Source organism: Megascapheus bottae, chromosome 14, assembly GCF_031878675.1.
Source record: "Megascapheus bottae isolate mThoBot1 chromosome 14, mThoBot2.hap1, whole genome shotgun sequence".
Lineage (NCBI taxonomy): Eukaryota > Metazoa > Chordata > Mammalia > Rodentia > Geomyidae > Megascapheus > Megascapheus bottae.
In genome coordinates, this window is record NC_143522.1 from 12,295,917 (window position 1) to 12,323,188 (window position 27,272).

Here is a 27,272-nt window from a genome sequence, read left to right on the forward strand (position 1 = left end):
TCATGGGACTTAAACTCTAGGCCTGGGCTTTATTCCTGAGCTCTTCCGCTCAAGGCTACCGTCCTACCCCTGGAGCCACAGTGTTACTTCCAGTTTTCTGGTGGTTAATTGGAGATGAGTCTCATGGACTTTAGTGCCCGGGTTGGCTTTGAACCTCGATCCTCAGGTCTCAGCCTCCTGGGTACCTAGGTTTATAAGCGGAGTCAGTCCTTCTGCCTCAGACCCCAGGTGCTAGAGGTTCAGGCATTTGCCACCACTCCTGCTTTCAGTTGCGACTCAGATGGGTTTTTGAATAGGATCCTGTTTCATGTTTCTATTGTATTTATTTCATTGCCATTTCTGTAACATATCTTTCTTTTGCTTATTGAAGCCTTAAAGAATACAATGACTATAAGGCCTCCATAGTTCTTTTTAATTCGGGCGGGGGAGGGGGGGTGGCAGGAGTTTGGCCTAGTGATAGAGTGTTTGCCTAGCATGAAAACTCAGGTTTGATTCTCTGGTACCACATACATAGAAAAGCAGGAAGTGGTGCTGTGGCTCAAGTAGTAGAGCATTAGCCTTGAAGAAAGCCCAAGGACAGTGGTCAGGCCATGAGTTCAGTCCCCGGGACTGGCAAAAATAAAAGATAAAAAAATCACTGGGAGGAGCCAGGAGTTTGGCCTAGTGGTTAAAGTGTTTGCGTAGCATGCACAAAGACCTGGGTTCGATTCCTTGGTACCACATACATACAAAAAAAAAAAGCCGGAAGTGGTGCTGAGGCTCAACTGGTAGAGCTCTAGCCTTGAGACAGTCCAAGGACAGTGCTTAGACCCTGAGCTCAAGCCCAGGACTGGCAAAAAAAAAAAAAAATATCACTGGGAAAAACTGGATAGTGAATGAAAATATGAGGCAAGCATAATTTATACTATGAAGGAATCATGAATTTCTTTTATTGGTTCAATTCAGATTTTGTTATATATGCATACTGGATATGGTATGCTGCCATTAAGGAAAAAAAACTGGGTAGAAAAATAAAAATTGAGTGATTGGACACATGGGTTAGTTGGCAGAACGCCAGTCAACAAGTAAAGGCATCATGTACTGAGTTCGAGTCTCCATCTTGGATTAGAAAAAAACAATAGAGAACACAAATTAATATCAGTAATATGCTGTTAAAGTTAAAGGGTAGTTAATTGCTTTGAAGCTTTGTAAAATATAAGCTACTTTCCAAACAACGAAAGATTTCCAAGAGTCAAGCCAAAAGTCATCAAATGTAAATAGCATATTGCATCATTGAGCTCTGGGGTAGCTTTTGAAACTGTGAATGTATGTGTCATGAATCATTTGCACTGATGCTTCAAAAAGACTATGATTGCTTCAATAATAGATTGTATCCGCAGGACTTGGTTTCCTAGAACCCTTTATTTTTCAATAATGAAACTTCCATTGCGAAGTAACCGACAGAAAAATGCATGGTCATAAGTGTACAGCCCATTAATTTTCTCAAAGCATACACAGTCATGTTATAATTACTCGGGTCAAGAAATTAAGCTGGTTGCCAGTGGCTCACGCCTATAATCCTAGCTACTCTTGAGGCTGACATTTGAGGATTGCAATTCATAGCCAGCCCGGGCAGGAAAGTTTGTGAAACTCTTAATCTTCAATTAACCAGCAAGAAATCAGAAGTGGAACTGTCGTTCAAGATGTAGAGGGTCAGCCTTGAGCGAAAAAGCTAAAGGATAGAGGCCAAGAGTGTGGGTGTCCTAGTGGTAGAGTGCTCGCCTAGCATGCACAGAGCCCTGGGTTCTATTCCTCAGTGCCACATATGTGGGAAAAAGCTAGAAATGGTGCTGTAGTTCAGTTGGTAGAGTACTGGTCTTGTGAAAGCCCAAGGACAGTGCCCAGGCCCTGAGTTCAAGCCCCAGGACTGGCACACACACAACAAAAAAGGAAATGTTATGTATGGGGGACACACACACACACACACACACACACACACACACACTGTCTGGGAGAGGGCAGAAGGGGAGAAATTGCTAGTATTTGAGAAGTCCCTCAGTTCTTTTTTTTTTTTTTTTTTTTTTCCAGTCCTGGGCTTGAGCTCAGGGCCTGAGCACTGTCCTTGGACTTTCTCAAGGCTAGAGCTCTACCACTTGAGCCTCAGCACCACTTCCAGCTTTTTTCTGTGTATGTGGTTCCAAGGAATTGAACCCGGGTCTTTGTGCATGCTAGGCAAGCACTCTGCCACTAGGCCAAACTCCTGGCCCCCCTTTGTTCTTTTTGATGGTGATCCTGGAGCTTGAACTCAGGGCCTGAGCACTGTTCTGAGATTCTTTTGCTGAAGGCTAATGTCCTAACCCTCAAGCCACAGAGCCACTTCCAGCTTTTTCTGAATAATTTATTGGAGATTAGGAATTTATTGCCCCGGGCTGGCTTTGAATTAGGATCCTTAGATCTCCAACTCCTGAGTAGCTAGGATTTAAATGCCTGAGTCACCAGTGCCTAACCTCAGTCATTTTTCTCCCTAACAATCATTATAGTTATATTTTACACCTTGCATTGCCTATTTTTAAGCCTCATACTGTACATACTTCTTGGTAGCATCTTTCATTGGACATATTTGTGAGATTCATCCATGCTGTGTGTAATAGTCCTTTCCTGTTTGCACAATATTTCATTGTACAAATATAATCTTTTAATTCATCCTAATAGTGATGGCATTAGTCTTATTTGATTATTATGAAAAATACTGCTTTGTGTGTTTTTTATGCTTTATATATATGAGATGTGCATATGAATGTGTATGCTTAATTTTTTTCAGACATATTGTATGTATTGAGTAGAATCATACTGTATATACTTTTTGAGTGTGGCATTTTTCACTTGACTTGATGTTGTGAGATTCACCCATATAGTGTTCATTGCAATAGGTTTTTTTTCATTTCCTATGTTACATTCTATTGTATGAGTATACTGCGTTGTTTAAAATATTGAAATTGAATAGGCATATAACCTTAACTACTAAGGAAGTTAAAATCACCATTCCAAGCCAGCCCAGCACAAAAGTTGGAGGGACGCTTATCATTAATTAATCACAGAAAAAGCCAGAAGTGGGGCTGTGGCTCAAATGGTAGAGAGCTAGCAAAAGTTGCTCAGGAATAATGGCCAACTCTGAGTTCAAGCCACAAGATTAGCACACACACAAGAAAAGTACTTGTTGGACATAGCACTTGAACTCTGGGCCTGAGTGCTCTCCCTGAGCTCCTCAGCTCAAGGCTCCCACCTTACCCCTTGAGCAACATCACCATTTCCAGTTTTCTGGTGGTTAATTGGAGATAAGAATCTCCTGGGACTATCTTGGTCGAGCTGACCTTGATCCGCAATCCTCAGATCTCAATCTCCTGAGTAGTTAGGATTACAGGTGTGTGAGCCACCACGCCCAAGCTGTATGTCGTCACTTTTTATGGGCTTCACCAATCTTTCTGGGGTCCATGTTTACACAGGTTTGAAAGCATGAACTTAGAACTTAAAAGTGTAAAGGACAGTGAAAATCAGATTGGAGATTTTAATAAATATTTTAATAGAATAAATTCTTGTATCACATAAGATTTATCACAACAATCTCAAAAGATGATAATTGTCATATATTCTTTTAGCAAATCTAAATGGTATAGGGTCTTCTCATAGAATATGTAATGAAATGAAGTCCTTCCTGTTTAGTAACTAAGTAGTAACAATACTACATTACCTTTTTTTTGGTCAGTTGTGTGGCTTGAACTCTAGGCCTGAGCACTGTCCCTAAGCTCCTCAGCTCAAGGCTAGTGCTCTGCCACTTGGAGCCACGGTGCCACTTCCAGTTTTCTGGTGGTTAATTGGAGATAAGAGTCTCATAAACTCCCCTGTCCAGTTTGGCTTTGAACTGGGATCCTCAGATCTCAGCCTTCTGAATAGCTAGGATTAACAGGTGTGAACCACTAGTCCCCGGCCTACTTTTAATCTTAAAAAGTATTTACTCATAGAATCATGATTTTGAGGATATTATCATCTGAGGACTCATACTCATAAATGGACATTTCATTTGTATGATAAATTTGACATTTTTAGGGCCTACAATACTTCAGACTGCATTTCTCTGTTTTGTTGTTGTTGTTGGTGGTGGTGGTGGTGGTGGTGGTGGTGTGTGTGTATGTTTTGAAGGGGCAATACTAGGATTTGAACTTAGCCTTAGACTTGATAGGTAAGCACTCTTCCATTTGAATCATGCACATAGGTAGAGCCCTTTTTGCTTTAGTTACTTTTCACGGAATAATTGGACATTTTGCTAGATAGGCTTCAGACTATGATCTCTGCCTATGGAGGACCTGGATTTTAGTCATGATCCAGATTATCTTGCTTGTATTTGTCTTTAAATTCTAATAATTTTGAAACCATTTTCTCTGAAAGAATTGACTACTGTGGGTCGTAGGATAAGGAAATCACATAATGTTTCAAAATGCAGGAAAATCATTATGATATCGTTATTTATCTTAGATTTATGAAAGAATCCAATGATCGCAAATGATAATTACAAGATGACATGTATTTTGTTCTATTTTTTTTTTTTTTTTTTGGTCTGTCTTGAGACTTGAACTCTGGGTCTGGGTACTGTCCCTGAGCTCTTCAACTCAAGGCTACCACCCTACCCCTGGAGCCACAGCACCACTTCTGGGTTTCTGGTGGCTAATTGGAGATGAGTCTCATGAGCTTTAGTGCTTGGCCTGGCTTTGAACCTCAGTCCTCAGATCTCAGGCTCCTGAGTAGCTAGGATTACAGACTACATTTTGTTCTAGTTTTTAAAAATTAAATTTTATCTTTGTGGGTAGGTCTGCAAAGAAAAAATGTCTTGAAATAGTTTCTTTACATAGTTAGAGCTGTTTAACGACAACAATAAAACCTATAATTGGATCCAAATCTCAGTGAACAAATAGGTTGGTGGTAAAAATTCTTGGTTTCAATAATCCAGTTTGTAAATCTTTTTCTTTATTACTAGTGCTTCTTTGGATCTTGTCTAAATGGCCATAAATACATCCATTATTTTCTACCTTTTATTTCTTTAGCCCTTTCTTTTATAATGTTCATATAGAATTGATCCAAGTTCATTATTTTCCCCAGTTTGGCTGGTTATTGAAAAAGGCAGTGTCTTTTCAGTGTCTCCATCATAAATTACATATCTAAAGTATTTGTTTCTGAAATATTTGTTAGCTTGACTTGGGCATTGACCCTGAGCTCTTCAGCTCAAGCCTACCACTCTATCCTTGGAGCCACAGCCCCACTTACTCTTTTCTGGAGGTTAATTGGAGATGAGTCTCACGGTCTTTAGAGCCTGTGCTGACTTTGAACCTTGATCCTTAGATCTCAGCCTCCTGAGTAGCTAGGATTACAGCTGAGCCACCGTGCCTGACTTCTATATGCATTTTTGTACTTCTATGAAGAATGACATTTGAACTTCAGTGGTTTGTATGGCTTTGAACCTGTAGATTATTCTTGGCAGTATGGCCAAGAGTATGGTAGTATATGGAAGTATGGTACTGACTTTGCCAATCCATAAACAAGGAAGACCTTTTAGTCTTATGTTATCTTCAGTTTCTTTATAAAAGGTAGTGGATTCTTTTGTTTGTTTTGTGTTTCTAGTAACAGGGCTTGACCTTGGGGGGCTCAAATTGACTTAGCTTGCTTAATCATGGCTGGTACTCTATGACTTGAACTACAGCTCCATCCTAGCATTTTGCTAGTTAATTGGAGATAGAGTTTTAGTGGTCTTTTCAGCCTGGACTGGCTTTGAACTTCAATCCTCTGGGTTTTAGATTCCTGAGTAACTTAACATTATAAGTATGAGCCACTGGTGCCTAGCTCTTTAAGGTTGCATAGTTTTCTTTGTTGGGGTCTTTTGCTTGCTTGATTGACTTAATACATAGATATGCTAAAGTTTTTTTAGGCTGTTGTGAATGGAATTGTTATCCTCATTTTTTTTTTTTTAATTTGTGGGGGTAATACATAGAAGGGTTACAGTTACTTTTGTCAGGTAGTGGGTGTATTACTTCTCAAATATTGATGCCCTTTTCATGTTTTTGTCCCTCTTTCCTTGCCCCCATCCCCTAATTTTTTTTTTCTGGTCAGTCATGGGACTTGAACTCTGGGCCTGGGCATTGTCCCAGCTCAAGGCTACCACCCTACCCCTTGAGCTACAGCTTTCAGTTTTCTGGTGGCTAATTGGAGATAAGCATCTCTCAGACTTTTTAGTGCCTGGGCTGGCTTTGAACTGTGATCCTCAGATCTCAGCCTCCTGAGGAGCTAGGATTATAGGTGTGAGCCACGTTACTCTGCTTGAGTGTTGCTTTTAATTACTGCTTGCTACGTTTTAAAAGGTATTGATCAGATCACTTATTTTGGTGGGATCTGTAGGATCGAAGATAGTATTATTTGCAAATAGGGTTAATTTGACTTCTTCCTTTTCTGTTTGGAATCTTTTTTATTTCTTTCACTTACCTTATTGGTGTGGCTCAGAATTCTAGTAGCATATCAAGTAAGAATAGCATGTACACATCTGTCTCATTCTTAACCTTAGGGGAAATGATTTCTGTTTCCTCTACTTAATATGAAGTTAGCTCTAGGTTTGGTATATATATCTTTATATATACATATCTATATGTTATTTTTCTTTTAAAGAAAACTTTTAAAAGGTGTATCATAATTTAGTGGCCCTAGCTTCTTATATAGTAATTTCAGACTTTTTTTTTTTTTTTTTTTTTTGCCAGTCCTGGGCTTGAGCTCAGGGCCTGAGCACTGTCCTTGGACTTTCTCAAGGCTAGAGCTCTACCGCTCGAGCCTCAGCACCACTTCCGGCTTTTTTCTATGTATGTGGTACCAAGGAATCGAACCCAGGTCTTCGTGCATGCTAGGCAAGCACTTTAACCACTAGGCCAAACTCCCGGCCCTAATTTCAGACTTTTTAACTGGCTGAATTAATGTAACAGTGCTCCAAAGGCATATGGCTTCAACAAGTTAGAAGTTTATTCTCTCTCAGGATTTATATGATGGATCAACAACCCAAGCTCCTTCTGACTGGTTATCTCTCCATCTCTTAGTATATTGCCTTTGTTTATATGCCCCAGGGAGCTTCACCCTGTGTCAAAGCCAGCATGGAAAAGAAAAAGGTAAAGAGGTGTCCCTTTACAAGAGCAACCCAGAGGGATGTGTGAAACATGCTCACTCTCAGCCCATTAGCCAGAACTTGACTCTCAAGTTTCATCCACAGAAGAAAGTGAGGAACAATCTGCAATATGGAAATTATTGTGTCTAGCTAAAAATAGAGATGTTCTATTATGTAGAAAAAAGGATAATGGTATTGTATGTCTTGTGTAGCCAGTCTCTAGTAGTTTTGGCTACAAAAGGCAGATCTTTTGAACATTGATGGTTGACTGCTCCTTGGCGCCTCTCTCTCTCTCTCTCTTTCCCTCCCTCCCTCCCTCTCTCTCTCTCTCTCTCTCTCTCTCTCTCTCTCTCTCTCTCTCTCTCTCTCTCTCTCTCTCTCTCTTCTCTCTCTCTCTCTCTCTCTTCCTCCCTTCCTTCTTTCTCTTGGCTAGGCAGGTTCTGTACTTCTGAGCCACACCTCCCATCTCCCTCCTCTCTTTTGGACTGGGACTTCGACTTGAAGAAAGAGCCTCATGTGGATTGCTCACATGTGGTTTGACCCTCTACCACTTGGGCCATGCCACTCCCAGATTTTTGCTGGTTGATTGGAAATGATAATGTTTCATTTTGTCTGCCCTGGCTTACTCTGAACATCAATCCTCAGATCTCAACCTCCTGAGTAGTTAGGATTATAGGTTTGAGACACCAGCAGCTGGCCTTTGTGTCATTTCATGCATTAGTTTTTTTGTTGTTGTTGTTGTTTTGTTTTGTTGTTTTTGTTTTTTTAAAGGTCATGGGGTTGAACTCTGGGTCTAGGCACTATCCCTGAACTCTTCAGCTCAAGGCTACTGCCCTACCCTTTGAGCCACAGTGTCATTGCCGGTGAAAGAACGTTTGGTTCTTAACCAGGCATGATCCTGGACTGTGATAATCCCATTTCACTTCCTGCCACAACTGGGATGACTGGCACATCCAACTGCTTCTGTTGAGATTGAGTTTCATGACCATAGTTGGGTTGGTCTAGAACTTTGACATACTTAATTTCTGCCTGCCATGGAGCTCAAATAACAGACACACACCACTGTGCCCAGCTATTGGTTGAGAAAGAGTTTTAGGATCTTTTTAGCATAGGTTGGCCTTGAACTACAATCATCCCAATCTTGTTTTTCCAAGATGATATGATTGTAGGCATACTAATAATGCCCAGCTTTCTTTGCCTTATGTCATAACTTGAAGCCTTGGCTTTCTTTCCCCTTGGCTTAAGTAAACTATACTAAGCTATTTGTGATTGTAGACATGCTGTACTGGAATGTACTTTGCTACACTTTTCCTCATATTTCCTTAACTTGAGATCTGTCATTTTCCTTCCTTATTTGTAACACATTCCAGCAGCTCAATCTCAAAGAATTTGTCAATCTCAAAACTCAATTGAAGCATCACTTATTGATTGTATATAGCCTTTTTTGGACACTGCTCTTCTCACCTGGTTGACCACTCTTTTCTCTTGTACTTTATTGTTGTGCCTTACTTGCATTTATATTCTCTCCATCTGATCATATTTATTTAGCACTATATGTGTGTCTGGTAGATATTACTTTATATGTAAAAGTGTCTAATAGTGGTATAAATGTTAATGTAGTGTGATAGGGGAAATATACACTAAATATTTCTTCAGTGAATGAGTTGGGTCCATAGCAAAAACGTCTCTGTCCAAATTTTTTTAAATGTCAGAGCACTGTCCTAAAAATTGGCTGCATTCTAAAGATCTCAGTGCTAGCCCTTCAATATTTACAGTTACCTTGTACTTTCTTGCTAATTGTTTCATGCTTAGTTTTTAGTTATAGGTTAATTCTAAAAATACTCATAGTTATGGATTTTGTTAATTTTTTTCATCTAAAATGAGTGGGTTTTCTGTATACCAAAGGCATGATATTTATAATTGCTTTTTAACAATTCTGTAGATGAGTGACTTGCTGCATGAGCTGTATTTAAGTGGATTAGATAATGCTGATGTGACTTCCAAAGCTAGTCCTAAGACCTCCGAGCACTGCCGCCTTAACATGCTGTTCTAAGAAATAGATGACACGGATTTGTTTAATGACTGCAAGAGTCATTGTAATAAACAAATTCTAAGGCAAGAGTGCCTTAAATATTCTTACATGGAGAATTTTTTTCTGCTTTACTGTCTTGAGTAATATCTTTTGTTTTACTTGTAGATTTGATGGTCCTCGAAGATTTGAGGATTTAGGGTCAAGGTGTGAAGGACCGAGACCCAAAGGGCCTCGTTTTGAAGGAAATCGCCCCGATGGGCCAAGACCCAGATATGAAGGTCACCCAACCGAGGGCACTAAAAGCAAATGGGGAATGATTCCCCGGGGGCCAGCATCTCAATTTTATATTACCCCCAATACATCCCTAAGTCCTCGACAGAGTGGACCACAGTGGAAAGGCCCCAAACCAACTTTTGGACAGCAACATCAGCAGCAACCTAAGTCACAAGCAGAGCCTCTTTCACGAAACAAAGAACCATTAGCAGACACCAGTAGTAACCAGCAGAAGAATTTTAAAATGCAATCAGCTGCATTTTCCATTGCTGCAGATGTAAAGGATGCCAAGGCGGCTCAGTCAAATGAGAATCTAAGCGACTCTCAACAAGAGCCACCTAAAAGCGAAGTCTCGGAAGGGTCCATAGAGCCCTCTAACTGGGACCAGAATTCTCAAAGTTTGGAGACTCAAATGGACAAAGCCCAAGCTGTTACTCAGCCTATACCCCTTGCAAATAAACTTGTACCTACTCAATCTACTTTTCCCTCAAAAGCAGGGGGCATGGAGGGAGGAGCAGCGGTAGCAACATCATCATCATTAACTGCAGATAATGATTTTAAACCTTTGAGTATTGACCTGGCCCATTCAGAAAACAACCAAGATAAAGGGCTGCCTCAGCCAGATAATAGAGGTAGTAGATTAGAAGGCAATAGAAGCAGCCGAGGTCCTGGTCCAAACAGAATGGAGGACAACCGGGAGAAAGGACTAGTAAACAGAGGTCGTGGCCAGGCAATCAGTCGAGGCCCTGGGTTGATCAAGCAAGAAGACTTTCGTGATAAAATGATGGGTAGAAGAGAGGACAGCCGAGAGAAGATGAGCAGAGGAGAAGGAAGCCGGGACAGAGGGTTAGTGAGACCGGGAAGCAGTCGGGAGAAAGTGCCAGGTGGTCTACAAGGCAGCCAGGATAGAGGTGGAGATGGCAGTCGGGAAAGAGGACCACCTCGGAGGGCTAGCAGTCAGGAGAGAGGACCTCCTCGAAGGGCTGGAAGTAGGGAAAGAGTACTACCCAGAAGAGCTGGGAGCAGAGAGAGGGGACTCCCCCGGGGGCCTGGAAGTAGGGAAAAGGGACAGGGAAGAACAGATTTTAGTCGTGACAGAGGTCCATTCAGACAAGAACCAGGAGATGGAGGGGAGAAAATATATCCATATCACCGAGATGAGCCAGCTCGGGCTCCTTGGAATCATGGAGAGGAACGAGGGCATGAGGAGTTCCCATTAGATGGTAGAAATCCTCCGATGGAAAGAGATAGACTTGATGACTGGGATAGAGAGAGATACTGGAGAGAGTGTGAACGTGACTATCAAGATGATGTGGTAGATCCATGTAGCAGAGATGACAGGTTCTCAGCTCCCCCATCTAGGTCTCATGATGGAGATAGGCGAGGTCCCTGGTGGGATGATTGGGAGAGAGATCAGGATATGGATGAGGACTATAGTAACCAAATGGATAGGGACATGGACAGGGATGTGGATCGAATTGGAAGACCCATGGAGATGTATGATAGAAATTTGGATAATGAGTGGGACAGAGATTATGGGAGACCACTGGATGAACAAGAATCACAATTTCGTGAACGGGATATTCCATCTCTTCCGCCTTTACCACCCCTCCCACCTCTTCCACCTTTGGATAGATATCGGGATGATAGATGGAGAGAAGAAAGAAATCGAGACCATGGGTATGACCGAGATTTCCGTGATAGGGGTGAGTTGAGGATTCGAGAGTATCCAGAAAGAGGAGATACATGGCGGGAAAAGCGAGATTATGTTCCTGAAAGAATGGACTGGGAAAGAGAACGGTTGTCAGACAGATGGTACCCATCTGATGTGGATAGACATTCCCCCATGGCGGAACACATGCCCTCCTCACATCATTCCTCTGAAATGATGGGGTCCGATGCAAACTTAGACTCTGACCAAGGCCTTGGAGGGGTAATGGTTCTCAGTCAGAGGCAGCACGAAATCATATTGAAAGCTGCACAAGAACTGAAAATGCTTCGGTAAGTTCACTCCTTAAGATCATTTCTTTTAGTCCAAACGAGACTGCTCTTTTTTTTTTTTTTAATGATGTGATATATTTGAATGGAATAATTTTACTTCATTTTTAAAAAATCACATTCAATTTTATATTTCTGGTCATTCTGTGCTGTTTTAGAGTTAGGATGAGAAGGAACTGTGTTAATTATGATTCTCTGAGATGTGCAAATTGATTGCAATTCTTGGCCTTTGTAGATGTGTTCTTGGCATGCCTTGCCTGTGCATGGTTCAAAGTGTTATAAGCTTCGGCTTTTTAGGACTGGATTTCACAGGGCTCATGTATAACTTCATTTTGCAGTTGGTCAGTTCATTGTAGAGCTGGTAGACTTCATAGTCACTAACTTTTACTGTAATTGGAAAGTGCTTTGTTTTTCTCTTTTGAAGAATGGTGTACCTGGAAATGTCATCATATTTGTCTGTCAATACTTCCTTTTCGAGATGCTTTATCTTTCACTAACTAGTATGTTTTCTTTGTGAGACTGAATTTGGATCTCCTCAATCACCTATGTATAGGTATCTATGTAATGCTTACCATGTAGTAGAAATAACACAGCTAATGTTTATTGCATGCATAACTGTTCAAGGAATTGTACTAAGTGTTCTGTACAGTATTGAATAACTCATTTAATCCTTAAACCAACTATATCATGAAGGAGGAATTTAGGAGTCAAAATGTAAGCTTAAGATAATAATGATTAGTGTGTTTGATAGATTCTAATACATTGTGTTTGATTCATTTTTAAAATATCGGTCATTTGCGTATCACACCAGTTAAATTTATATCTGAAAAGTTAATACTAAAAAAGAAAATATAATGTGGCAAGATTACTGTAGGAAAATGAAAATCCAGGCAGTGAAATCGTTTCCTCTGATTAATTAGGTCATAAGGTGTCTAAGGCTTCTATTTTTCCCAGATAACTCGTGAAGACTATGTGAAAGCATGCCATAAAATATTTGCCTATCCATCTTTAAATTATAGGTAACTTTAATTCACATGCTGGGATCCATGCTAGGTACTTTGCTATTGACTAATCCAATGTTAATAATCAGTCTGAATCATCTATCTCAAGTCCTTATGTCAAAAGGCCTGTAAAAATAAGTGTATAGTTCCCACTTAACAAATGATGCTAAAAAAAGACTCACTTGGCTATTAAGTAGCAGACCCAGAATAACTAATTGGTGTTACTAAACTACCAAAGTTTCTTTCCTTTCCTTTGTAAAAATTTGCTTTTTTCATCCACTATTGCATAGTAATACTGAATAAAAGCTGCTTCTTCATTTTCATTTTTTAAGCTCTTTTTAGGCAACATAAAATTAAACTGTAGTGATGGATAATAGAGTGGTTGAATGCTAGTAGGTTATGTTGTATCTATATAGTCAAGGAATATTTAATGAAGCAGAAAATAATCTTTTTGTATTCTGTGTCTATTTGGGTTACTATACTGTAAAAACAAACAAGAAAACCCTTAGAATAAAATTGTAAAAGAGCAGTTGGCCAGAGTAGTTGGGGTGGATGTTGGATATGTTTAAGGCAAACATTGTAAAGGAAAATAAAAAGAATTAACTAGGATAAAACCAAAAGGTTATTATGTAATTAATATTCAGGATTATGAAATCTTGGTTTTAAAGGTATAGACTGAAAATTATTTTCACTAGCAGAAATCATGAACAAAAAAGACCACAAGAGCCAGACAGGTGACAACTAAGTGAAAGTGGGCCGTATAGAAAAAACTCACTGGAATGTGGGAGGGTTATGGTAGACTGAAATCATTACTCTGCTCAGTGTGTGGGTATATAGGCTCAGTGTTTCCAAGCTCTTTAAAGTTTGAAATTTATTTGTGAAATATTTACTTTGCAAATAATAGCAGATTATTCAGGTTTTTAAAAAATATGTGAAGGCCAAATGAAAAAAGTCTTCTTAAAGTATGTTTTACTTACAGGCCACCATTTTGTAATGGGACTCAAACATATACATATATATATATATTTTTTTTTTTTTTAATGGCAAGAGAACTTTTGATTGGGTGAAACAAAAACAAGTAGATAATATATTAGAATAAACTGCTGAGGCAGGTTGTAGAAACTGTCCTTGAACAGCACCAATAGTTTATAATTATTTATAGTCTTGATGACTGATGTTAGCTATTCAAAAGCAAGAGATCGTTACTTTAGACATGCTCTGTTGTTACTGCAGAAGGTTTTAGGACAAAGATTTTAGTCTCTTTAAGTTTGGTATCAATTGTAGTCATTTAGGGATGGTATAAACAGGATTTACGTACAATGGCAGTGTCATTTGTTTACAGGGAACAGAAAGAACAACTTCAGAAGCTGAAAGACTTTGGGTCTGAGCTACAGTTGGCTGACCATCTACCACCTCAGGACTCCAGATTGCCGAATACGTCAAGACCAGGGATGTATCCGGTATGGGAAAAAGTGTATTCAGAAATTGAAATGTTTTCTTTGTTACTGGATCTTTTTTTTACAGTGATAGTAACTAAATTATCACTGTAAAAATGTAATTTTTTTTAAAGTAAAAGCTTACAGCAATTTTGCTTTGAGCTTCTTAAAGTAGGTCCAAGTGTGGCAAAATGCTCTTTTGCCTCAGGTTTTGATAAGTTGTAACTGACCTCTACATGGCTTCATGTTTACGGGTTTTTTTCTATTAATTTTTTGTGCAAATACTCTTTATTTTCCATCGTCATAGGGCTAGATATAAGGCTAACTACAATGCTTCCAGCCTTTTTAGCTTGTGTAAGGAATGGGACATCATATCTCAAAACATTCCTCCAGCCTGGCGGGCACAGTGGCTCATGCCTGTAATCCTAGCTACTCAGGAGGCTGAGATCTGAGGATCAAGTCAAGGTTTAAAGCCAGCCCAGGCCGAAAAGGACCTGAGACTCTTATCTCCAATTAACCTCTAGAAAAGGGAAGTGGGGCTTGGATCAAGGGTAGGCTACCCAGGGTAGAGCGGTAGCCTTGAGCTGAAGAGCTCAGGGACAGTGCCCAGGCCTAGTTCAAGCTCCATGATCCCTGCCCCCCCCCAAAAAAAAAAAATTCCTCCATACTGTTCAAATAATAGCAAAAGATATTGATGTTAAAAGTTGAGTGATTGGGCTGGGAGTTTGGCCTAGTGGTAGAGTGCTTGCCTAGCATGCATGAAGACCTGGGTTCGATTCCTCAGTACCACATATGTAGAAAAGCTGGAAATGGTGCTATGGCTCAAGTGGTAGAGCACTAGCAGTGAGGAAAGCCCAACGACAGTGCTCAGGCCCTGAGATAAAGCCCAGGACTGGCAAAAAAAAAAAAGGTTGAGTGATTAAGTTTTCCCCTTGTTTTGTTTTGCGGCTTTTGCTTTATCTAGTTGTTTGCTATTTTGCTGTTAAGCCAGTAATGGGCTTTAAAAAACATTACACTGCAGCTAAATTTATAGCACAATGGAGAAAAATCCATTATTGAAACAATTCATCAAATTAACTCTTCATTTCTTAGTGTTGTTTCCTATGCCAATCTAAAACATAACACTCAGAGAAGTTGTAGACATTGGTGACTAACTACAGAGATGATGTTGACGCTCTTTAAATTGCATTTCCTGACCTTTGTATACATCAGTTTATCTACGAAGTTTCTATCAGTAGACATATCTGCTGTCAAATTCTGTGTATTCAAAATGTGCCTCATGATAATTCCTCATACTGAGTTGTTCTTTCTCACTGTGACCCAATCACATTAAAATTTGAAAGCTCTATGTCTTTGCTCTGTCCTTACTTTCCATATGCAGTTATCTATATGCTAGGATTACAGGCATAAGTCATCGCTCCCCAGTAAACAGTGAGTTTGACCTAGTGGTAGAGTGTTTGCCTAACATGCATGATGACCTGGTTCAGTTCTTCAGTACCACATACATAGAAAAACCTGGAAATGGAGCTGTCCCTTTTTCACCTTGAGTGAAAAAGCCAAGGGACAGCATACAGACCCTGAGTTCAAGACCTAGTATTAGGGCACACGCGTGCATATGTGCTTGTACACACAAAGACTATTCAAGTCCGTCCTCTCCCCCCCCCCCCGTTTTGAAATATTCCATTAATAGTTGTCATTTATGCCTGAAGGCATGGCATCTATCAAAGCATAAAGTAAGCCCTGAATTCAAAGCCTAATAACATATACACGCAAAAAATTGTTACCATAGTTATCCTACAGTGTCAGAATATTAGAAATTCCTTCTATCTAGCTGTGTGTTCCCTGTATCTGTTAACCATCTTCTCACTACTCCTTCTCACCTCCATCATTTTCTTCCCACACCCATCTCAGACTGTGGTGGTTTTTATCTGAAATGTGTAGCAGGACCACACCCACCGAAACTAAATTATGTTTGGGATGGGCCTAAGATATTTGACTCTAAATAAAGTCAGAGAAAAAAAGAGAGTACAGTACCTTCTTGGAAGGAATGATAGTCTTAAAGCCATTTTTCCCCCTGGTTTTTACTTTGTTTTGTTTTGATGTTAATACTGAGGCTTGACAGAGCTCCACTTCTTGCTTTTTAGTGGCTAATTTTTTTTTTAATTTATTTTTGCCAGTGTCCTTGGACACTTTTGCTCAAGGCTAGTACTCTGCCACTTGAGCCACAATACCACTTTCAGCTTTTTCTGTGTGTGTGGTACTGAGGAATTGAACTCAGGGCTTCGTGCATGCTAGGCGAGCAGTCTACCAATAGGCTATGCTTCCAGCCCTGCCCTTACATACTTTTTTATTATATGTCATATTATTGAATATGAAATTTATATATCTCGAACTCAAATTAGGTTGAAGATTTGAGTATATTTTCTTCTCTATCATTTGTCTTTTCATTTTTCCATTGATGTCTTTGTTTACTAGTACTGAACATTTAACTCGAGGCCTGGGACTGCCCCTTAGTTTTTTCACTCTAGGCTGCCCTTCTACCACTGGAGCCACACCTTTACTTTACTACTTTAGTGGTTAGCTGGAGGTCAAAGTTTTGCAGACTTTTGTTCTGGGCTGGCTTGGAACCATAGCCTCAAATCTCAGTCTCCTGAATAGGTAGGATTACAAGTATAATCTACTGGTTACCTGGCTTATTGATATTTTTCAAAGCACAAAGTTTTAAAGTTTGAGGCTGATTTATTAATGTTTTAATGAATTGATAATCAGATTGTAATTCCTGCTGATCTGTGACAATGTGGTAGTGTGCTTGCTAAGCAATATACTCTCTTCTTTAGCCTCCAGGGTCTTATAGACCACCCCTTCCTATGGGTAAACCACCAGGTTCAATTGTAAGACCATCTGTTCCACCAGCAAGATCATCTATTCCTATGACTAGGCCTCCTGTACCTATACCTCCACCTCTGCCACCACCTCCTCCGCCGCCGCCGCCTCCTCCAATCATGAAGCCACCACCATCAGCTGTGGAACAGGAACGCTGGGACGAAGATTCTTTCTATGGACTCTGGGATACAAATGATGAACAAGGACTAAATTCAGAATTTAAGTCAGAGAATGCATCAATTCCATCTGCTTCAGTATTACCACCTCCACCTGTTCACCCTTCCATTCCCCCTCCAGGCCCAATGCCTATGGGTATGCCACCAATGTCCAAACCACCACCAGTGCAGCAGACAGTTGATTATGGCCATGGTCGAGGTGAGTAATAACAGTGAACTTGTATTTAGAATTGTGCAGGAATTGGTTCTTTATGCAGGTTTTGTTATTTGCTTGCTTTTAAGATAAGGTCTCACTATTGTAGCCTAAGCTGGACTGCAGCTCTACAACTCCCACTGTGTAACACAGATTGACCTTGAACTCCTGATCCTCCTGCCGTAGCATCCTGAGTGCTAGGATTATAGTCATGTGCTTACCATGCCTAGCTTCTACAGTAATTAATTTGAGCTTTTGTTTTCTTAAGCTTCTCTATTTTTTTTTTTTTTTGCCAGTCCTGGGCGTGGGCTCAGGGCCTGAGCACTGTCCTTGGACTTTCTCAAGGCTAGAGCTTTACCACTTGAGCCTCAGCACCACTTCCGGCTTTTTTCTATGTATGTGGTACCGAGGAATTGAACCCTGGTCTTCATGCATGCTAAGCAAGCACTTTAACCAGTAGGCCAAACTCCCGGCCCCTTAAGCTTCTCTATTATAACTATATTTTATTCTTGGATTTATTTATCAGATATGTCCACCAACAAAGTTGAACAGATACCATATGGAGAAAGAATAACCCTACGCCCAGATCCACTACCTGAAAGATCAAACTTTGAGACAGGTAGGTTTCCCATAGAGAAAAGTTGTTTTTTTTTTTTTTCCAGTCGTGGGCTTGAGCTCAGGACCTGAGCACTGTCCTTGGACTTTCTCAAGGCTAGAGCTCTACCACTTGAGCCTCAGCACCATTTCTGGCTTTTTTCTATGTATGTGGTACCAAGGAATCGAACCCGGGTCTTCGTGCATGCTAGGCAAGAACTCTACCACTAGGCCAAACTCCCGGCCCTGAGAAAAGTATTTTTAAACTTAATTTTATGGCTTATTATATGATTTTTCCTTCTAGTGAGATTGTCTCTACCTCCCTTTAATATAGCTAAAAGACTCTTAAATTTAAGACCTTAATTTATGCTTGCTCTGTTATTAGGTTTGTATTTTTTATATTTTTGGATATAAATTTTTACTTTTCTATTGCTTTTATAGAGCATATAGGTCAACGTGACCGCTATGATAGAGACCGAGATCGTGAACCCTACTTTGATCGTCAGAGTAATATCATAGCAGATCATCGAGATTTTAAAAGAGATCGAGAGGCACATAGAGATCGAGACCGAGATCGTGTTATGGACTATGAACGAGATCGATTTGACAGAGAACGCCGTCCCCGAGATGATAGGTATGCTGTGAACAAGTATCTTTGCTAGGCATGTGCAGCAAAGGTCAATTTACCAAAAAGAAAGTGAGTGATATTCTTATGCATATATATAATTGAAGAAGAAGGAAATTCTAGAAGATTGCAGGAAAGTACAGGCTTATATCATTTTACTTTGTATTCCAAAAAAATTAAGTGGGAAATGGAACATGTCTATAAAGGAAAGAAAAGAGAAGAATTGATAAAAGTGAAGTCATTGTAGAACAAAATGTTTATTTTTGCAGTTGATGAGCTTTTTAGATATGTTCATGAAAGGCAGATCTAAAATAAAAAACAAAATCAAAATATATGTCTGAGCTGGGTACGGTGGCGCCTGCCTGGAATCGAGGTTCAAAGCCAGCCTGGGCACTAACGTGAGGCTCTTTATCTCCAATTAATCACTAGAAAGTAGGAAGTGGGGTTGTGCTTCAAGGGGTAGGGTGGTAGCCTTGAGCTGAAGAGCTCAGGGACAGCACCCAGGGCCAGAGTTCAAGCCCTGTGACCGACCAAAAAAAAAAAAAAAGTGTGTGTGTGTGTGTGTGTGTGGAATAACTGCCCATGGAGACGATTAGACAGATCATGGTATTGTTGGTAAAACATTAACTTTTAAACCTTCTAGGACTCAATCATACCGAGATAAAAAAGACCATTCCTCATCCAGAAGAGGGGGATTTGATAGGCCATCCTATGACCGGAAGTCTGACCGTCCAGCCTACGAAGGCCCATCTATGTTTGGAGGTAGAGTAGTGCCTTATTAGCTTTAAGAATGTTGAGAATATAAACAGTGGGAAATGCTTTCTGTATAACTGAATTCAAGCAGTCGGAGTAAAATGTACTTGATTTTTCTCAGCATTATGAAAAATGGAGTAATTAGGACTGGTTCTGGTCACTCTCCTCTGTTATCCTTGCTACTTGAGAAGCTTAAAGGCCAACCTGAGCAGAAAAGCTCTTGGGATTCCTTTTCAGTGAAGAGCTGTCATAATGGCAAGTGCCTGTTATCTTAGCTACCAAGAAACATAACATCGATGAATTTTGTTTAGGCCCATACTTGGGCAGAAAGTGAGACCTGTATCTCAGACCCCAGTAGGGTCAGCCAGTTACTGGTGGCTCAAGCTAGTTATCCTGGCTATTTGGCCAGCTATGATCTGAGAAAAACAATTTGAAGCTAGCCCAGGCAGGAATGTTTGTGAGATTCTTTATGTCTAATTAACTACCAAAAAGCCAGAAGTTGAGCTGTGATTCAAATGGTAGAGCATTAACGTTGAACGTAAAAGCTCAAACACCCAGGCCCTGAGGTCAAGCCCCAGTAGTGGCAGAAACACAAAATTACCAGACGGAAAACAGGGCTGGAGGCATGGCTCAGTGCAGTGATCAGAGCACCTGCCTCGCAAACTCCAGTACTGTTTAAAAAAAAAGTGTGTGTGTGTGTGTGTGTGTGTGTGTGTGTGTGTGTGTCCCGTTAAAGAAAATTTGGAACCAAATAATTGCTAATTTTATTATTTATTTGTGTGTGTGTAGTGTTTGAAGTTAGGGCCTCACACTTAAGGCAGATGTGCTACCTCTAAGACCATAAACATAGTTTGACTTTTTATATTCCTCTCTCTCTTCATACATATTTATAAAGTTGTCATCAATGTATAAATGCAGACAAGTTTTTTGTTGTTGTTGTTCTTGTTTTTCCCTTTCTAGGTAGGATTGAACCCAGGGCATTGTACATAACAGCTGTTGAATTAACACACCCAACCCTAAAGATAGTTTTTGTTATGCTTGTTCTGTTTGATTATTATACCATTTGTAATAGTGATCCTGTGACATTCTAGTGAATAAAATGTAAGACTATTGTTGGACATGTAATATGCTTTTATCGTTCCACTACCATAAATTACACTTGAGCTAGAAACTTCTACCTATTTTTTCCTAAGCATTCCAAATTTATTCCTATAAATTCGTGATGACTCTGGTTCTTAAATCTGAAAAGCAGAATTATAGAACTCGTTGTCAGTCGTGCTTGAGATTGTCCAGCAGAGAATTTCTTCCTCTGTGTCTTATCAGTTTTTTTGTTTGTTTTTTTTTTTTTGCCAGTCCTGGGCTTGGGCTCAGGGCTTGAGCACTGTCCTTGGATTTTCTCAAGGCTAGCACTTGAACCTCAGCACCACTTCCAGCTTTTTGCTATGTATGTGGTACCGAGGAATCGAACCCGGGTCTTCATGCATGCTAGGCAAGCACTCTACCACTAGGCCAAACTCCCGGCCCCTTATCAGTTATTTTGTTGATTAACTTTTCCTACATAAGTCAGTTATAATCAAGGTAAGATAATGGTTATGTAAATAATAAGTTTATTCAATTGTGGGATTCTAGGAGAACGGAGAACTTACCCAGAGGAGCGAATGCCCCTGCCAGCTCCATCTCTAAGCCACCAGCCACCTCCAGCTCCACGGGTTGAAAAGAAACCTGAATCAAAGAATGTGGATGATATTTTGAAACCACCAGGCCGAGAGAGCAGACCTGAAAGAGTAAGTGCTATAAAATTGATATCGTTTTCTTGTAAATCCAAAGATGATAAATCTTTTTAGTATGCTGAATAGATTTTCTTTACTTGTGTGCAACATAGAAATAAAATCAGAACCAGTGCAGTAGTTTGTGCCGGTAATCCTAGCTACTCAGGAGGCTGAGACCTGAGGATCGGGTTCAAAGCCAGCTCTGGCACTAAAAGGTCTGTGAGATTTTTATCTCCAATTAATCACCAGAAAACTGGAAGTGAAGCTGTGGCTCAATGGGTAGGATGGTCTCCTTGAGCTGAAGAGTTCAGAGGTCCAGAATTCAAGTCCCATGACATACATACATACATACATACATACATACATACATACATACATACATACAATTCAAGTCATTGTAGCATCTCTAAATTATCATACAGTCTCAGCTACCGAAAATCATAAAGAAGTTAGAGCTTAATTTTTTGGCAAAAAAGACATTGGAAACTTTTTTTAAAAACAGGAAAGCCGAATCAAATGCATTTTGAAGAGAGGAAAAGTATATTTGGGTTTTTGGTATGTTGGAAAAAGGGGATAGCAAGGAGTTAATTAATTTACTAGTGAGTTCCAAATGTACACATTCTTTTAAGTTTATCTTATATTGCAGAATAATTAGACTTTCATTTGAATAAACTGACACTGGAGATTTAAGCCAGGTATTTGATAGCATATATGTAGAACTAATAGTTTACTGTTTCAGTCCTTTTTTTTTTTCTTTTTCTTTTGGCATATTGTTAATGTGTAATTGCAACTATTCCATCTTCCCTGTAGTGATTGTTAGTAGAATTCCCTTATCTGTGGTCTCCCTTTCTTCAGTTCCACTTAACCCAAATCAGAAATAATCCTGAGATGGAAAATTCCAGAAATAAACGATTTATAACTTTAAATTGTGTTTTTCTGGGTAGCGTGATGAAATCTTACTATTCAGAAAGTAGATGATTCAGGAGAAATCTCCCCCTTGTTCAGTACGTCCATAGTCTACTCCTTACCTATTGGTCACTTTGTAGCTTTCTTGGTTATCAGATTGACTGTAATGGTATTGAAATACTTATATGAAGAGTTTGCTACTTATGATTTATCAATAAATTTGGTCTTTTCAAAGAGCTATCTTTTGAGTTTCTATAGTCTATTTTCTGTTGCTGTAACAAAATACCTGAGATTGAACACTTGCAAGGGAAAAGAATTTATTTAGTTTGTAGTGCTGGAGAGTCAAGAGTATGCTATTCAGTCTTCAGGGAGCTATCCGTAGTCTGCAAAAAGTATTCGTCAACAACCCTAACTACTTTCTCCTCACCAATAAAGTTTCTCCTACCTCAATACTGCCATACTGGACCAAGTTTCCAACATTGAGGAACATAACTCACATATCTAAACCCCACGTCTCATTGATATCGCGCTCCCCCCCCCCTTTCTGTCTCAAAGTAGATGTATATGTCATTTCGTCTCTCTGTTTCTCTTGGTGAAAGTTTATCAGGAAAAAATTTGGCAGAGAAAAGAAATTATGTGGCAGAGATATGCTACAGGAAGATAGCCATACTTAGTTTATCTATGCTCATCTTCTGCTATCTTCCGGAATTCAGCATTGGACTTAGGATATATAGGGAGAATTGGGAACATGGAGAGGTATGCATACTTAGAATAATTCAATCTCAGGCTGATTTAGACTCTGGCATCAGCCTGACTCTGGTAGCCTTGTTACAATAAGATTCATTAATGCCTAGCAAATGATCTGGCCCTTCTTGGATCCCAGTATGGCTGCAGTGTGACTTCAGGAGAGAATGGAATGGTTCAAGAGCATTAAGTCCCTCCCCAGGACCAGCTCAGAGACCAGAGTCACTGTCCCAGGTGTGAGAGAAGTTTGCTGAATTGTATTTACCTTAAAGGCATGGCTGTATTGGCTTGAGTAATATAAACTTTATTTATGTGTTTATTTATGCACACTGATACTAGGGTTTAAACTCAGGGTCTCACAATCTTGCTGGCCATTTCACTCAGGGCTGACCCTTTACCACTAAACCATGCCTTCACTATGACATTTTGTTGATTAATTTGAGCTAGTCTTGAAGACTATTCTGCCCAGCTGGCTTTGACCTTTACTTCTCAAATCTTAGCTTGCTGAGTAGTAGCTAGGATTGCAAGCCAGAAATTACAGTCCTCTTTAATCATGGAACTTGCATGTTAGGATGACAGACATATGCCACTATTCCTACGTAGTTACTGATTTGAAAGGGGGGGGTCTTTCAAACTTTTTGCTTAGGCTGTTCTCTAACAGCAGTCTTCAGGAATAGGCCACCAGTTCTGGAATCTGATTTCTTCTTCAACTAATTTCCACTAATTTCTGTTTTTGTGATCAGGTAACATATTTTGCATTATTCCTATTCTTTCAAATATATTAAGATTTGTTTCATGCCCTCCCATGAATAATAAGTCATTGAGAAAAGCTCTCTTAAGTGATTTTCTCTCCATTGTGTTTCAGATTGTTGTTATTATGAGAGGATTGCCTGGCAGTGGAAAGACACATGTTGCAAAACTTATTCGAGTGAGTAGAAGAAAGCCAATAAATCAAGTATTTGTGTTAGTAAGCCGTGTGTTGTGGATGTAGACATCTCCCACTTGGTCCATTTAAGGGCCCATGGATCCATGCAGATGTTGTCCCATATATATTTTTGATTAATTTAAACAAATATTGTCTTTCAACTACCAACATGTTATTTAGCCAGAAGAGGGAACTTTGTGAATATTCATTAATTTGTTTTTACTATCCTTAGGATAAGGAGGTAGAATTTGGAGGACCTGCCCCCAGAGTTTTAAGCCTAGATGATTACTTTATCACTGAAGTAGAAAAAGAAGAAAAAGATCCGGATTCTGGAAAGAAAGTGAAAAAGAAGGTGTGGATATTACTTTTTTTGCATATTAATATTTTCATTTATTTTTATTTTAATGTGTAGAGGGGTTACAGTTATATTCACCAGATAGAAGGTGCATTATGTCTCACACATTGATACCCCTTCTCATGTTTTTGTTCCCATCTCCCTCCCTTCATCTTCTCCCCTCATTTCCCCCCCTCCTATTTCAAATAAACATACACACACACACACACACACACACACACACACACACACACACACCAGGTAACAAAGTCAGATACTGTAACAATATGAGATTAACCAAAGGGCAACACAAGAGAAGAGAAAAAAAAAAAAACATGGTACATTAAGAACAAGAGTCATTCATAATTCTGAATGTGATGCACTTACAGTATTTAAGGGACAATGTGTTCAGAAAAAGAGGCTTTTGAGAAGACTTCTCTGTTTTCTAAACATAAGCTTTGGTACTCAGGTATGAAGGAAAGACTGCAAGATAACATCTATGCAGATGTTGACCAGGTCAAAGGTTAAGAATGATTCTTTACATTTACTAATCCTAGATCTTTTTATGGCGATCATCCTAGGTAATGGAATATGAATATGAAGCAGAGATGGAGGAGACCTACCGCACCAGCATGTTCAAGACTTTCAAAAAGACTCTGGATGATGGCTTTTTCCCCTTCATCATTCTGGATGCTATCAATGACAGAGTTAGACATTTTGACCAGTTTTGGAGTGCAGCAAAAACCAAGGGATTTGAGGTAAAGCCTTAAAAGAACTTCTAAAAGCATTTCATTAAAAGACAAGTTTTCTGTTGTTTGTCTAATCATTACTAATTATTGCTTAGGTATATTTGGCTGAAATGACTGTGGATAACCAGACTTGTGGCAAAAGAAATATTCATGGAAGAAAGCTTAAAGAAATTAATAAGGTGATTTTCCTTTTTTTGAGGGGTGGAGGGATGGGTACTTAGGTTTAGACTGGGGCTTCTTGCTTTCTAGGCAAGTGTTCCAGGCCTTCTCCTTAGTTTCCCTTTCTTTTATTATATATGTTAAACAAAATGCTTTCATTGTTGTATTTCCAAATACAAAGCTCTTATTTATCCCATTTTGTTTAAGAATGTTTTTTCTACCTACATTAGAAAGTATTTCTTTTCCTTTGTATGTATGAGTGAAAAAAGTATTCAAGCTCTTCTTGGAACTGATCTGTTAACATGTTAGTGTTAAATTTATTTCAGATGCCTATTTGTTCTTCATTTGAGTAGTTTCTAGAGATAACTTGACTTCTTAAATTTCACAATAGATGGCTGACCACTGGGAAACTGCGCCTCGTCACATGATGCGTTTAGATATTCGTTCTTTGCTACAAGATGCTGCTATTGAAGAGGTAAGTGGGTATGCACCTTTGGCCCAAAGGCAGTTTAAATTAAATAACACTTTTTTTCCTCCTGCTTTTACCTTGAAAAAGTTTAAATCTATGAAATCATATGAACAGTAAAGAAAACCTCTCTCTCTTCTGCATATATATATATATATATATATATATGCCTTTCTTGAGATTGACTAATTGTTAATGTTTTTCATGTTCTTCTGTATACAGATACATACTGTTACAGTAGAACCATATTAGAGTTGAGTTCAAGGCATAACCTGTAACCCTAAATGCTTCACGGTTATCTCCTAAGAACAAAAACATTCTCTTACAAAACCTGGAAATTTAACACTGAAAAAACACTATATTGAGTAAAATATCCTGAATTAAAGTTCTTATATGTAGTTCATTTTCAGATTTCACTAGCTTTACCTATAGGGTGCTTTATAGAAATGTTTTAAAAATCTAGAAACCACTCCTTTAATATAAAAAGTATAATATATGAATGTTTTAATATAAAAACATTCATAAAAGAATGTTTTTATTAAATAGAGATTAAAGTTCCATAAGTCAGGCTAATATAGGCCCCTTCTAACATTCTCCCCCTTTCTCCCATTCCCTCCCCTATCCCTATCCTCAAGTTACATAGTTTGATTTTTACAGTGTCTACTGAATATAATGTCTGCATTTGCTCACCCTTCCTCCCTCCATTTGTGTGTCCCCTTTCTCCCTCAAATCACATTTCCACACCTCGGTGTTCATTTGTTAGTTGTTCAGAAGAATTGCACCATCGGGCTCCTCCCCTAAGTATACCATCCTTTTAGTTGGTTTGTATGTATATGTGTAAAACCTGTATATGTTATCATATATGTTTGTATTTTAGATCTAGCTTCCACATACAAGAGAAAAGATATGCCGTTTATCTCTGTGAGCCTGACTTTCTTAACCTGATTTTTTTTCTAGTTCTATCCATTTCCCTGCAAATGACATTCTTTCTGCTAGATGAATAAAATTGCATTGTATGCATGTTACACATTTTTCTTGCTCCACTCATCATCCATTGTAGGACATCTTTGATGTTTCCATAATTTGGCTATTGTGAATAGTGCAGCAATGAACAAGGATGTGCATATGTCTTTACTGTATCCTGACTTGTAATATTTTGGGGTAGATGTCCAAAAGTGGCATTGCTGGATAATAGGGTAGTTCTGTGTTTAAAAGAGGTTTTGTTTGTTTGTTTTCCAGTCCTGGGGCTTGAACTCAGGGTCTGAGCACTGTACGTTTTGAGTTGAAATTATTACAAAGAAGGATTCAATTTCAGTCTTCTACATATGGATGTCCATTTTTTCCAATACCATTTGTTGAAGAGACTGTCTTTTTTCCAACATATTTTTTTAGCTCCTTTGTCAAATATCAGATAACTGGAAGTATATGGATTCATTTCTGGATCTTCTAGTCTATTCCACTGGTCTTCAGGCCGTCAGTACTGAGAATTTTTTGTTGTTGTTACTCTAACTCTAGTAGTTTGAGTAGTTCTAGAATTGTGATACCTCCAATATTGCTTTTCTTGCCCATATTTGCTTTAGCTTTTTGGAGTCTTTTGTGGTTCCATATGAATTTTGGAATTGTTTCCTCTGTCTTAGTGAAGAATGGCATTACAATGTTGATGAATATTTCATTAAACTTGTAGATTGCCTTTCACAATGTGGTTGTTTTTACAAGAATAATTCTACCAACCTATGGGACAGTCTTCCCACTTCCTGGTGCCTTCCTTTTTTTTTTTTTTGGTGGCTCATGGGGCTTGAACTTTGCCTGAGTGCTGTACTTGTGCTCTTCAGCTCATGGCTACCTCCCTATCCCTGGGCCTGGGCATTGTCCCTGAGCTCTTCAGCTGAAGGCTGTCACCCTACCATAGAGCCAACAAAAAAAAAAAAACCAAAGAAATATCCGGGCCAGCAGTTTGGCCTAGTGGTAGAGTGCTTGTCTGGTATGCACAAAGACCCAGGTTCAACTCCTCTGTACCACATACATAGAAAAAGCTAGAAGTGGTGCTGAAGCTCAAGTGGTAGAGCTCTAGCCTTGAGAAAGTCCAAA

At 39.3% G+C, this 27,272-nt stretch overlaps 1 protein-coding gene across 4 annotated transcripts in view; it reads left to right on the top strand.

Moving 5' to 3' along the window:
* Positions 1-27,272, top strand: part of Ylpm1 (YLP motif containing 1) — a 69,072-nt gene that overhangs the window by 25,202 nt on the left and 16,598 nt on the right. For 3 of the 4 annotated variants that reach the window (XM_090344486.1, XM_090344483.1, XM_090344485.1), the window contains 12 exons: positions 9,366-11,474; positions 13,815-13,932; positions 16,746-17,166; positions 17,687-17,779; positions 18,196-18,388; positions 19,023-19,141; positions 20,762-20,916; positions 23,417-23,479; positions 23,709-23,828; positions 24,392-24,568; positions 24,655-24,738; positions 25,110-25,193. In XM_090344486.1, the coding sequence (XP_090200612.1) occupies positions 9,366-11,474; positions 13,815-13,932; positions 16,746-17,166; positions 17,687-17,779; positions 18,196-18,388; positions 19,023-19,141; positions 20,762-20,916; positions 23,417-23,479; positions 23,709-23,828; positions 24,392-24,568; positions 24,655-24,738; positions 25,110-25,193 (3,736 nt within the window). The remainder of the gene's footprint in view (positions 1-9,365; positions 11,475-13,814; positions 13,933-16,745; positions 17,167-17,686; positions 17,780-18,195; positions 18,389-19,022; positions 19,142-20,761; positions 20,917-23,416; positions 23,480-23,708; positions 23,829-24,391; positions 24,569-24,654; positions 24,739-25,109; positions 25,194-27,272) is intronic. The other variant, XM_090344487.1, reaches the window with a different exon arrangement.